The 13,997-nt window shown below is 38.8% G+C and overlaps 1 protein-coding gene across 1 annotated transcript in view; it reads right to left on the bottom strand.

Moving 5' to 3' along the window:
• HAT1 (histone acetyltransferase 1) overlaps positions 1-12,696 on the bottom strand; it is a 63,244-nt gene extending 50,548 nt beyond the window's left edge. The window contains exons 1-2 of the mRNA XM_045868626.3: positions 12,593-12,696; positions 10,154-10,258 (exon numbers count right to left, since the gene is read on the bottom strand). Coding sequence (XP_045724582.1) covers positions 10,154-10,258; positions 12,593-12,599 — 112 coding nt within the window. The 5' untranslated portion in view covers positions 12,600-12,696. The remainder of the gene's footprint in view (positions 1-10,153; positions 10,259-12,592) is intronic.
• Positions 12,697-13,997: the final 1,301 nt, after the last annotated feature.

Raw genomic sequence — 13,997 nt, 5'->3', positions numbered from 1 at the left:
CACTGGTAAATTTTAACAAACATTTAAAAAAAATAATATCAGGGCGCCTGGGTGGCTCAGTTGGTTAAGCGACTGCCTTCGGCTCAGGTCATGATCCTGGAGTCCCGGGATTGAGTCCCACATCGGGCTCCCTGCTCAGCAAGGAGCCTGCTTCGCCCTCTGACCCTCCCCCCTCTCATGTACTCTCTCTCATTCTTGCTCTCTCAAATAAATAAAATCTTTAAAAATTAAAAAAATTTAAAAAAATAATATCAATCTTATGCAAACTCTTTTTAGAAAATAGAGAACAGTTCCCAACTCATTTAATAAGGCCAGCAAAATCCAAGTAATAAGGCCAACTAATCAAACTAAGACATAGAAAAAAAGATTACATTAAATCTGTAAATGAATGTGGGGAAAACTGTTGTCTTAATAACACTGAGCCCTTCACTCTATGAATTTTTAAAATTGACACCACCAAACATTCATGAGGATGTGGAACAACCAGAATTATAACACATTGTTGGTATGAATATAAATGTACTTGGGAAATCAGTCTGGCAAGTACCTCATAAAGCTAAATGTAAAACTACCCTATGACACAGCAAATCCACTTCTAGGAATTTATCCAAAAAAAAATCATATGTCCACAAAAAGACTTGTACAGGAACATTCTTGGCAGAGTTATTTATAACAGCCAAAAACCAGAAAAACCAAAATGTCTATTAACTGATGAATAGTGATATATCCAACAATGGAACAGTATTCAGCAATAAATAGGAATGAACCCCTGATACAGGCAGCGAAGGATGTACCTCAAAAACATGCTGACTGAACTAGGCCAGTCACAGAGTATACATTCATAACTACATTGAAATAAGGTTCTAAAACAGGCGAAACTAATTTTGGTGAAAGAAATCAGAACAGTAATACCTTACAAGGGACCCGGGAATGAATGGGAAGGAGCAGGGGCGCCTGGGTGGTGCAGTCAGTTAAGAGTCCAACTCTTGGTTTCAGCTCAGATGATCTTGGGGTCCTGAGATCAAGCCGCGTGTCAGGCTCTGTGCTCAGCTCAGCTCAGAGTCTGCTTAAGATTCTCTCTTCCTCTTCCTCTTCCCTCCCACTCGTGTGTGTGCATTCCCTCTCTCTCTCAAATAAATAAATAAATCTTCAGAGGGGGAAAAAAGGGAAGGCACAAAGTTCTGTCCACTGAGAAGGCCCACTCTCATTATTGTTAGAACACTAACGGCAACAAGCTCACCTGCTCACCCAGCACATCTTAGCTTCAAAATGATATTTTCCTCTTAAAAAATAAACAAAAACAAAAACAAAAAGAAACCAACAAGGCTCCTTGGAGAAATGGCTGATTCCAGAGCTGTGGCAGAGATAACAGATGAGCCTGGAATATTTTGCTCCAGAAAGTAATCAAAGAATGAAGTAATCAAATGAGGAGGAGGACATGTAAAAATACAGAAGCCAGCATGAACTGGGCTCCCACTGGCCAAATCAGGGACAATATAAGGACCAAAATAAATTATAGGAACAGATTATAATCCACTCAATAAAATGGGAACTAAATAAATGAAGGAATTGGAGGTTTAATGAAAAACTGACAGGTGCTATAAGATCTGCCCAATGCTTCTGTGATATCCCTACCAAAGATACAGAACCTGAAATAACCATGAGCAAACATCAGGTAAGCTCAAACTGAGGGACATTCTACAAAATAACTGGTCTGCCATCTTCAAAGGTGTCAAGGTCATGAAAGTCGAGAAAAGACTGACAACTGTTCCAGTCTGAAGGGGACAAAAGAGACAAGGCAACCAGATGTAAGCCCTGATCCTAATTAAACTGGACCCCTTTGCTATAAAGGCATTTGGGGACAAGTGGGAAAACTTAGAGTCTGAGAATTAAATAGTGATAATGTATTGATATTAATTTTCTAATTTTGATGATTATATTCTGGCCATGTATACTAATGTTCTTGTTCACAGTAAATATACATTAAAGAGTATGTGGTGATGGTTCAAGTCAGCGATTTATGCTCAAATAGTTCAGGGAAAAAAGGTCTTTGTATTTTTATATTTCCTACTTTTCTGTTAAGTTTGCAATTGTTTAAAAAACAAAACAAAACAAAGAGGAATGCAGCCCACCAGATCTGTTGCATGTCTCAATCTCCCAAAAATTGGGTTTTAAATTCAACCCCCCCCAAGGCAGCTATTTGTGGGGAGGGGACCTCAAACCTCACTGAATCATGTGCTCAGTGTGCATTTCATTGTCTGTAAATTGTACATCACTTTTTAAAAAGCAAAAATAGAGGGGCGCCTGGGTGGCTCAGTTGGTTAAGCGACTGCCTTCGGCTCAGGTCATGATCCTGGAGTCCCAGGATCGAGTCCCGCATCAGGCTCCCTGCTCAGCAGGGAGTCTGCTTCTCCCTCTGACCCTTCCCCCTCTCATGCTCTCTATCTCATTCTCTCTCAAATACAAAAATAAAATCTTTAAAAAAAAAAAATTAATTAAATAAATAAATAAATAAAAAGCAAAAATAAAGTCATCTAACTTTATCCTGTGTCTTCCTCTAGCTGCCCATTTCTCAACTCCACTTCTGAGCAAAACTTCAAAAACAGTCTACGCTCCATTTTTAATTCCTCTCCTCTTAATCCTCTCTCTTTTTTTTTTTAAAGATTTTATTTATTTATTTGAGACAGAGAGAATGAGAGAGAGAGCACATGAGAGGGGGAAGGGTCAGAGGGAGAAGCAGACTCCCTGCAGGGCAGGGAGCCCGATGCGGGACTCGATCCCGGGACTCCAGGATCATGACCTGAGCCGAAGGCAGTCGCTTAACCAACTGAGCCACCCAGGCGCCCTCCTCTTAATCTCTCTTAAATTACTTTTTACAAGTAGATCCTATGACTCCATCACCTCTCTCGTTAAAAAAACAACATCCAGGGACGCCTGGGTGGCTCAGTTGGTTGGGCAACTGCCTTTGGCTCAGGTCATGATCCTGGAGTCCCGGGATCGAGTCCCGCATCGGGCTCCCTGCTTGGCAGGGAGTCTGCTTCTCCCTCTGACCCTCTTCCCTCTCATGCTCTCTCTCTCAAATAAATAAATAAATAAATAAATAAATAAATAAATAAATAAAAAACAACAACAACATCCAATCACTAAATCCCAAGAGCCCTTATGTTATGAGAACTACCAGCAACACCTGACATAGTTAACTACCTCCTCCTCCTTCAAACACTTTCATCATTTGGCTTCCAGACACGTCATCCTCCCAAGCTATCCTTCTCAGTCACACTGGCTTCCTTCATGTTCCTTGAACACATCCAGCACATTCTGCACTTGCCATTCTTCTGCATGTTAACATTCTTCCTTGAGCTATCTACACTGCTCACAAATTCATTTTTTTTTTTATCTACTCAAATGTCACCTTAGCAGTAGGACCTAATCACCCTGTATTTTCTCCATAACACAAATCACTATCTTTCATGTATTTATGTCTGTTTCCCATAATCAGAATGTAAGTTCCATGAAGACAAGAACTGCTCTATTTGTATCCGTATACTGCTCTATCTCCACTGCCCAGATAAACGCCTGCCACATGAGTATGGCTAAATAAGTATTTGGCAAATGGTGAATGAACTTAAAATATAAAGACTATCTCAGCAGAACTAACAATATACTTTAAGAACAGGTTATATGGCTTTTTAGGAGAATTTAAAACAGAGTACGCTGGAGACTGACAGGTCAGGGAAAATAAAACACACATTAGTTAGAGATAGGAATGAGAAAGTACAAGGAAACAACAGAAAAATGAGGTAACGGGCGCCTGGGTGGCTCAGTTGATTAAGCGACTGCCTTCGGCTCAGGTCATGATCCTGGAGTCCCAGGATCGAGTCCCGCATCGGGCTCCCTGCTCGGCAGGGAGTCTGCTTCTCCCTCTGACCCTCCTCCCTCTCATGCTCTCTGTATCTCATTCTCTCTGTCTCAAATAAATAAATAAAATCTTTAAAAAAAAAAAAAAAAAAAAGAACATTTAAAAAAAAAAAGAAAAGAAAAATGAGGTAACAAAAGCAACAAACAATAAATTTAAAGGAAACAAAATTGCTAGGTGAAAAAAAATTATACAATCAAATCCAAGTATGCACACTCCAAGAGACACACCTCAAAGGAATGGCAGGTTAAAAGTAAATGGAAGGGTCAAAAATGTATCATGCGAACCACAAAACTTGAAAATGCAATCTAAATTATATTAAGGTAAAAAACAATAATAACAACATTAAATGGCATAAGAGGACCTCTTCATAATGATTAAGGTGAATTCTTTCAAGCCTTTACCATTTGGTAAATCCAATGCTTTTAAAACTGGTGAGGGTGGAAGTGGTAAAGTAGTAAGGCCAAGAAAAGTAGTCAACAAAGAATACAAAAGCTGACCTTCACCTCCCCTAAAAAGTAAGCACAAAGGAGAAAAACACAGACCAAACTCATCTTTTAGTGGTAACGTAAAAATATCTTAAAAGTCTTCATGAACTTATTAAAATATCTCGAGATATTCATTTTATAAATGCAAGGATGACTCAATATACAAAAGTATAATAAAATCTATTATAGTAAATATTATAAACATTGTATATATCCAAAATTATTTCCATGAAATAAAAATGGCACTTGATAAACTCTAATACACATGTTTGAATAAAAACTCTTTGCAAACAAGACAAACCATTCTTCAAAGTAATAAGCAAGGATCATGTTTAGTGGAGAAATACCAGAACCATTCTCATTAAACTAAGGAACAGGGATGACTGTAATTATTTTTTAACACTGTTCTGAAAGTGTTAGCCAATGCAGTATGAAAAGAGAACAGGGGTGCCTGGGTGGCTGAGTCGGTTGAGTGTCTGACTCCTGATCTCAGCTCAGGTCTTGATCTCAGGGTTGTGAGCTCCAAACCCATGCTGGGCTCCACAATGGGTATGGAGCCTACTTTAAAAAAAAAAAAAAAAAAAGAGAGAGAGAGAGAAGAAAGAGGCATATGTATCAAAAACAAAGTGAATTGGGGGACGCCTGGGTGGCTCAGACGGTTAAGCGTCTGCCTTCGGCTCAGGTCATGATCCCAGGGTCCTGGGATCGAGTCCCGCATCGGGCTCCCTGCTCCTTGGGAGCCTGCTTCTCCCTCTGCCTCTGTCTCTCTCTCTGTCTCTCATGAATAAATAAATAAAATCTTTAAAAAAAAAAAAAAACAAAGTGAATTGGGGTGCCTGGGCTCAGTCATTAAGCATCTGCATTCGGCTCAGGTCGTGATCCTAGGATCCTGGGATCAAGCCCCTCATCAGGGAGCCTGCTTCTCCCTCTCCCACTCCCCCTGCTTGTATTCCCTCTCTCACTGTCTCTCTCTCTGTCAAATAAATAAATAAAATCTGCAAAAACAAAAAACAAAGTGAATTTATGAAAATGATCAGATGATATGGTTGTAGGCCTGAAAAAAAAAATCACCTGAAGCCACTCCCCAAAAAGTAAGAGAACCCAGTAAAATTATCAGGTTTAAGAAAAACAACAAACAAACAAACAAAAATAGGGGCGCCTGGCTGGCTCAGTTGGTTAAGCGTCTATCTTTGGCTTGGGTCATGATCTTAGGATCGTGGGATCAAGCCTCACATCGGGCTCCTTCTCAGCAGGGAGCCTGCTTCTCCCTCTCCCTCTGCCACTCCCCCTGCCTGTGCTCTCTCACTCTTTCTGTCAAATAAATAAATGAATAATATTGAAAAAATAAAAAAACAAAAAACTCCAAACAAAAAACTGAAAAGACAACCCAATGAAAAAATAGGCAAAGGATCTGAATAGACACTTCTACAAAGAAGATATACAAATGGCCAATAAGCACATGAAAAGATGCTCAACATCATTATTCATTAGGGCAATACAAATCAAAAATCACAGTAAGGTATCATTTTACATCTACTAAGATGGCTATAAAAATAATCAAGCATTGACAATGACATGGTGAAATTGGAACACTATACATTGCTGGTGGGGCTAAAATGGTACAGCTACTATGTAAAACAATTTGGCAGTCCCTCAAAATGTTAAACATAGAATTAACATATACTCAGTAATTCTATTCCTAGATATATACTAAAAGAATTAAAAACAGGGACTCAGGGCGCCTGGGTGGCTCAGTTGGTTGGGCGACTGCCTTCGGCTCAGGTCATGATCCCAGAGTCCTGGGATCGAGTCCCGCATCGGGCTCCCGGCTCGGCAGGGAGCCTGCTTCTCCCTCTGACCCTATCCCCTCTCATGCTGTTTCTCTCTCTCTCTCAAATAAATAAATAAATAAAATCTAAAATAAATAAATAAATAAATAAATAAATTTAAAAAAATAAAAACAGGGACTCAAACAGATCTCATATACTGATGTCCATAGTAGTTTTATTCACAATAGCCAAAGTAAAAAAGACCCAAATGTCCACCAACAGATAAATAAACAAAATGCGCTATAAATACACAATGGAATATTATTCAGCCATGAACAGGAATGAAGTCCTGATATCCCTACAACATGAAATATTTGCTAAGTGAAATAAGTTGAAAACATTGCTAAGTGAAATAAGCCACACACAAAAGGACAAATAATGTTGTGATACCATTTAAAATATCTAGAACAGATAAGTCCATAAAGACAAAGTAGATTCCATTTAAAATACCTAGAACAGGTAAATCCATAGAGACAAAGTAGATTAGAGATTACCAAGGACTGGAGGGGAAAAGTAAATGGGGATTTACTGCTAAACAGGTACAAAGTTTCTGTTTGGGGTGATGAAAAAATTTTGGAAATAGAACTAACGGTTACACAATATTGTGAAAGCAATTAATGCTACCTAACTGTACACTTAAAAATGGTTAAAATGAAATATAGAAAAAAAGGTTCACTCTTTTCTACAGTAACCTACCCCAAAGCATGGAACCTCTGTGAAAAAAATGTGTCTGTCAATCCCTCACACACAAAGTGAAAAGAGCTTCTGTAAGAGGAAGAATCTTGGGATAAACCTTAGTGGAATTATGGATATGCAGTCAAGAGTTCAAGTTATCCCATGTGCCAAGCACAGTGCCTGTCACATAGTAAGTTTCAATAAACATTTGTCCAGAGAAGGTGGAAGGGAGGGAGTTGGGACAGGAAGGCTGGGAAAAAAAATGGAGGAAGGAAGGAAGGTCAGCTTGAGGAAGCAAGTTATCACTATGACTATAAGAGATTAGAATAATGAAATAACCCAGTCAGTTTTAGCTGTCATGTATGTGTAGAACCTGAGTTACTAAGTAACCTGGATTTTGACACAGGGAAAAAATACATATTAAAAATTATTTTTCACAGTTTTCTCACACACTATAAGATGAAAAATATAATGAAAAAAAAATCTCATTTATAACAGCAATAACATAGATGAAATTACCTAGAAATAAACTTAATAAGAAATGTTTATCATCTATAAAGTTTAAAACTCTTATTTATTTTTTAAAGATTTTATTTATTTATTTGACAGAGAGAGAGACAGCAAGAGAGGGAACACAAGCAGGGGGAAAGGGAGAAGAGGCCTCCCTATGAACAGGGAGGCTGATGCAGGGCTCAATCCCAGAACCCTGGGATCACTAACCAAGCCGAAGGCAGACGCTTAACAACTGAGCCACCCAGGCGTCCCACGTTTAATACTCTTTAAAAAGATGGACATAAGACCTGAATAAACAGAAAAATATTCTTGCTATTAGCAAGGAAAGACTCAACAATGTAAGGATTTTGATTCTCCCTACATTAAACTTAATAGGATCACAAATTAAAAAATCAAAAAATCTTTTTTGAACTTGATAAAATGTTCATCTAGAAGAACATTAGAGAAAACTTAGTAAAACTCCTGAAGAGTAACAAGCGGGGACCCAGTCACACCATATATTAATTATAACATTTATTATAACAGTACACTAATGGCTCAAGGATCAAAAAAAGGCCCAAAAGCCAGCCAAGAATATATGGTACTTTAATATGATAAAAGAAAAATTTTAAATCATTAATGAAAAGACAACTTAAACTGGCAGGTGGATAATGGGCTAACTCATCTGAGAAAGCAAAGCTGGATTCCTACCTCATGTGTTATACCAAGTTAGATTCAAAAGTTTCAATTTAAAAAAGAAAAAATCCAAAAAATATTAGAGAAACAATGGATAAACTGCTTTATAATCTTAGAGTAGGGAGGGCCTTTTTGTAAGACATAAAACAAAAACTCATATTTGTCATATATGATAAAATAAGGGCTGATTCAGGGTTCCTGGGTGGCTCGGTCAGCTCAGGTCATGATCCCAGGGTCATGGGTTGGAGCCCAGCATTGGGCTCCCTGCTCAGCGGGGAGCCCGCTTCTCCCTATCCTGTTTCCACTCCCCTTGCTTGTGCTCTTTCTGTCAAGTAAAGAAATAAAATCTAAAAAAAAATAAATAAATAAGGGCTGATTCTCTTAGATATAAAGTATATACTTTTCTTAGAATTAAAAATCAGTTTTCATTGACAAATTAAAAAATAGTTTAAAAAATACAGTAAAAAATCCACAGACAACAACAAGCGTTGACAAGGATGTAGAGAAATTGGAACCTATGTGCACTGCTGGTGGAAATGCAAAATGGAGTAGCCACTATGGAAAACAGGTATGTACACAGCCTTAAACAGGATCTTGGTTTTAGAAAAGTAATTTTATGCATGCACACACAAAAAAATCTAGATAAGTATTATCTCTGTAGTGAGGGGTACCTTCTTTGTCACCTTATGTTTTGTTATGCTTGTATTATTTTAAACAGTAGAAGCTAACATTTATTGAGAATTTCTAGAAGTCAACCTGATTATGCACTTTATTCGTACTTAACCTTACATTTAATTTTTATAACCACTATAAAAGTACAATTAACTTCATTATAAGATAAGAAAACAGCCACAGAAAGTGATGGAACCAGAATTCATGTGCATATAACTATTTTTTAAAACAGCTTTATTGAGGGGCACCTGGGGGCTCAGTTGGTTAAGCGTATGCCTTTGGCTCAGGTCATGATCCTGGGGTCCTGGGACTGAGCCCCATACTGGGCTGCCTGATCAGCGGGGAGTCTGCTTCTCCCTCTCCCTCTGCTCCTCCCCACTGTTCGTGCTTGCTCTCTGGCTTGCTCTCTCTCAAGTAAGTAAATAAAATCTTAAAAAAAAAAAAAAAAAAGGCTTTGTTAAGGTATAATTTACATACCATAAAATGTACTTATTTTAAGCATACAATTCAGTAATTTTTAGTAAATTTAGAATTGTATGACCATTGCCACACTCTAATTTTAAAACATTGCCATTGTCCCCCAAAAAAATCTCATGCCCATTTGCAATCATTATTCTCAGTCAGCCTCAGGCAACTACCATTCTATCTTCTGTCTCTGGATTTGCCTTTTCCAAACATTTCATACAAATAGAATCATATTGTATATGGGGGGGGTTCTTGTCTGTTTTCTTTCACTTAGAATATTTTTGAGTTCACCCATTTTGTAGCATGTGTCAGACCTTCATTCCTTTTTATTGTCAAGTAGTATTCCATCATATAGATACATCATACTTTATTCTATTACCAGTTGATGGAGATCTGGGTTGTTTCATTTTGGGCTACTGTGAATAACGCTGCTATGAATATTCATGTACAGTTTGTGTACAGACATATGTTTTCATTTCTCTTGAGTAGATCCCTAGGAGTAGAACTGCTGGGTCATATAGTGCATTTAACTTTTTAAGAACCTGCCAAACTGTTTTCCAAAGTAGTTGCATCATTTTACATTCCCATCAGCAATGAGTGTTTTTCCACATCCTCACCAACACTATGGCCTACCATTTTTATAAGCAAAAATGTAAAGGTAAATATTTTTAAGAGCCTGAGAACACTCACACCTATCATTTTTTGCCATGCTGTACTTCCTAAATGTAACTGCCACCTCTTAAACATCTACCCACTCCACGACATAAATGAAGATTGAATAAAATCTGAATGTGTTCAATACATAAACTATACATTTACATGAACTGCTCTTACATAAAATTCTACTTCAAATCTTAAAAAAAAGATTATATATGAACACACAGTACATACATAATACCACTTAGAAATAGCATACATACCTAATTTTAGTTCAATTGCTGTGTTGGTGTTACATTTGTACTCTGCCAGTTTCTTCTCCACTGCACTCTTGTACTCAACCAAAAATTTCTCCATAGCACCAAATCCTAAGGGAAAGTTTTTAAAAGGTCTTGTTGGAAATGGTTTAAATAGTCAAACCTACAGAGGGTTCTTATTAGAAGTGGAATAAAAGGAAGATTTAAAACATGCTAATAGGGGCGCCTGGGTGGCTCAGTTGGTTAAGTGACTGCCTTCGGCTCAGGTCATGGTTCTAGGGTCCTGGGATCAAGCCCCACATCGGGCTCCCCGCTTGGTGGGAAGCCTGCTTCTCCCCCTCCCATTCCCCCTGCTTGTGTTCCCTCCCTCACTGTCTCCCTCTGTCAAACAAATAAATAAATCTGCTAATAGATCATAAAAGCGCAGGTCATTCTCCATATAATCCTAAAATAAATATACTGAGTATGACTGCCTCATTATAAAACAGGAAAAACATCATTTTTGTCAGAGGCTTATGAACTGGGCTTGCTTTACATAAATAAATAAATCTGAAAATTAACATAACTACTGACATTTCTTTATATTTAATACTAATAAATATTACCTGCTAGGATTTATACCTAAGCAGTTTTTTAAAATATAAAAAATGTGCCACTGCTCCACCAAGACACGAGGTAAGAATATTCTTTGATAATTACAATAGCATTTCATCTCTACTACTGGAAAAATTCTAGCCAGAGTACTTCAGATCAACTATTTAAAAACCATCAACTGAAAATGCATAGATTATCTCAGAAAGGACACACAAGAAACTGGTAATCGTGGTTATCTCTTAAGATGAGAGAGAAGGAGTTAGGAAAGAAAATTTCCACTGTATTAAAAAAAAAGTTTTTTTAACCATATGTGTACCAAGTCATAAACTATGGGCTACAAATTAAAAATGGAAGCAATCCAGATAAACTTTCAAGCAAAGATGACAATCTCCTGACAAAATGAACATAAAAATCATAAAAATTCAGGAAAAAAGAAGTCATGAGCAGAAACAAAAGAAAGGTACAATGACATGCCATAAACTTTAACAAGTGGTTAAAACATACATACACAGAAAATAGGGAACATCTGAGGCAGTATAGATTGTCTGTTGTCAGAATTCCTGGAATGAAATCCAGGCTTCACCACTTACTTACCAGGTCTGTGAACTAGAACTAGAGCACATTACTTGACTCCTCTGACCCTAATCTCCTAATCTATACAATTGAGATAAAAGAACCCATTTCAAGGAATTATATATACTGTAAGCAACAAAATTTAACTTGTGAAATCATACATTGGCTTAATCCCCACAAATCTATTATACAAGTAAATAGTATATCAGCCCCATTTAATATTAAAACGCTCAGGCTTAGAAAGAGGCTTAATTGCTTAAGTGCACCCAACTACTGAGTGGTGAGGCAGAGATTCAAATTTAGGTGTAATTCTTACTATATGTACACCGTACACAATACGTATGTTCCCCCTCTTTTATAGTACCAGTGTAGTCCCAAGATCCCAGAGTCACTATCTGGTAGAAGAATCCTTTAAATATCTGTAGAGCTCACGAGATAGCCTGTCTATCCAGCATATCCATAAAAGTGTAGTAAGACTACTACGAAGGCACTGGGAAAAGATAAAAGTAGAAACTGTCCATCACTTCAAAAGATATGTAACTGGAAAAAAGTATATACTCACACCAAAAACAGTCTTAATACACGTACAAAATAGCAATTATTAGTTATTAAATGCTGCAAACTGAAGAGACCAAAAAAAAGAATAGAATGAACATGAAAATTATAGTATAAAATACTATGAGAAGCTTAGATGAAGGAAGAATGCAAGAACACTCTTTCTCAAAGGAATTCTAAATCGATCCTAGAAATACCAAAGCGCGAGAGATTAAAAAGACGACTGCGAAGTCAAGGTTCAAGTGAGAGCCCTAGTGCAAGGCAAGGCAGCAATGCGCCAGCTCAGAAGTTCACTGTAGTGGATGGTGGAGGGAGACCTGGAAGAGGAGGACGATCTGCACATTAAAATCAGCTGGCGGGAACAGAACTAAACTACTGCGGCTGAGGCAGTAGTGCAAAAAAAAGAACGAGAAGATAAACAGGCCTCAAGGCATCTGGCACCTAAGAAGCCAAATCGCGACTCTTTCCCAGGGCTTCTTGGGCCCTCCGCAGGGGCCGAGTTCTTCGCAGAAGGCACAGAACCCCGAGTAGTTGGGGGCGGGGGCACGAACCTCGGCCAACAGGGAGCTGGGCGGAGAGTTTCGTGCTTTCAGGCTGAAGCAAGCCTTCTGGAACCCAGGCCGGAGCCGGAAAGTTCCAGGCGGGCACTGTCACCACGGTCTCGGCGTTCTTTCCCAAACCTACCCGCCCCCTCCCCTTGGTAAACTTTTCCCGGGAACTTACCCGCCATTTCCGAGCTGCGAGCACCCGCGGCTGAGGAAGGACGAATCAACCCGCGCGCTCCCTGGCCGGAAGTGAGCTCATTCTCTGACGCATTTCCCCCGCCCACCTCTGGCAGGTCTCTAGCCAATGAGAGGAGGGGATTCGAGGCGCCGGGAGGTGGAAGCACCTCCAGGGGCGGGGCTGACGCCGCGGGGAATGCTCCGACCGTTGCCTAGCCACAGCGACTGCAGTCAGCCGCTTTGCAGGCCCGAAGCCGGGGAGCAGGCCGCGTAAGGGGCCGTCTATGTTAAGATGCTCGCTGGCTCACCCGTGGAGAGTTTCTTTGGGATTGGATTTGAATGATATAAATACCGTAAAGCTGTTTTCTATTCCGCCAGCGATGTTTCGGAGACTGGTAGAAAAGCGTTCCCCTTGGCCTGCACAAACACCTGAGGCCTAGGTTTATGTCGGTAAAATGTAGGGATTGAGTTGCAGTTGCAGGAGAAATTTACGCTTATTTTGTTTCTACTTTTGCAGTAAATTCTTATTTTTTCTTTTGTCATGTTTTTAAGCAGTATACAGTGTAATACTTGGGTACTCCGCTTTCACTTTTAGGATTACTAGGCAACCATTGGTGCGCGGAAATTACTACCTAGTAATACCTCAAGTGGCCTGATCTGTCCTACATGTCTCAAGTTCTAGTGGCCTGAACCACATCCCAGGATGCTTCCTGATTTGGGTCTTAGGGCTTGTTGGTAATTAATAATTGTTGAAACTTTTTTGTCCCAGAAGTGAAGGCATTATTTGGGTATCCATAAATATTCTCACAACATTGTCTATACCCTAAAATGCCTTGTCTCAGCAAATGTTGGTTAATAGGCTTTACAGTGCTATTGCTAGAGCTAAAATGGACGCTTGGAATGAGAGTCCAGAACGAACACTTCCCCTCATTTTAGAAATAAGGATATTAAAGCCCAGAAAAGAGAAATTGTCCAAGGTCACACTCAGTATACAGCCTATGTAAGAGTTCATTTCTCCAGATACTCAGCCCAGTATTTGTTCAGCTGCATGGAGCTGGCCCTCTTGAAGATAAAGATCAGAAAAGGTACGGAGAATGCTCAGCTCTTTCTTTACACCTTAATGAAGCACAAGAAATTACCATCCTAATGTTAAGAAGAAAACTGAAATCTGCTATTAATGACATTATGTATCAAAAAAGGAAAACGATCTTTTTTTTAATAATCGTTTTTTTTCCAAAATGGCAAGACTTGTTTCTTTACAAAACCACCTTATTTGTAGGTTGGCCAATAGCTGAGAAGCAATTATCCTTATAATAAGAAAGTAAGCAAATCTGAAATAGATTAGTCGTGTGACTTTATGGTTAGTTGTAGGGAAGAAATGTAATGAAACCTATATATGATAAATA

The sequence above is a fragment of the Mirounga angustirostris genome, unplaced genomic scaffold, assembly GCF_029215605.1.
Source record: "Mirounga angustirostris isolate CCGP_5_RB_7025 unplaced genomic scaffold, mMirAng1.0.hap1 SCAF_3, whole genome shotgun sequence".
Lineage (NCBI taxonomy): Eukaryota > Metazoa > Chordata > Mammalia > Carnivora > Phocidae > Mirounga > Mirounga angustirostris.
Note: the sequence above shows the minus strand (reverse complement) of the source record. Positions and strands in the feature narration are given on the sequence as shown.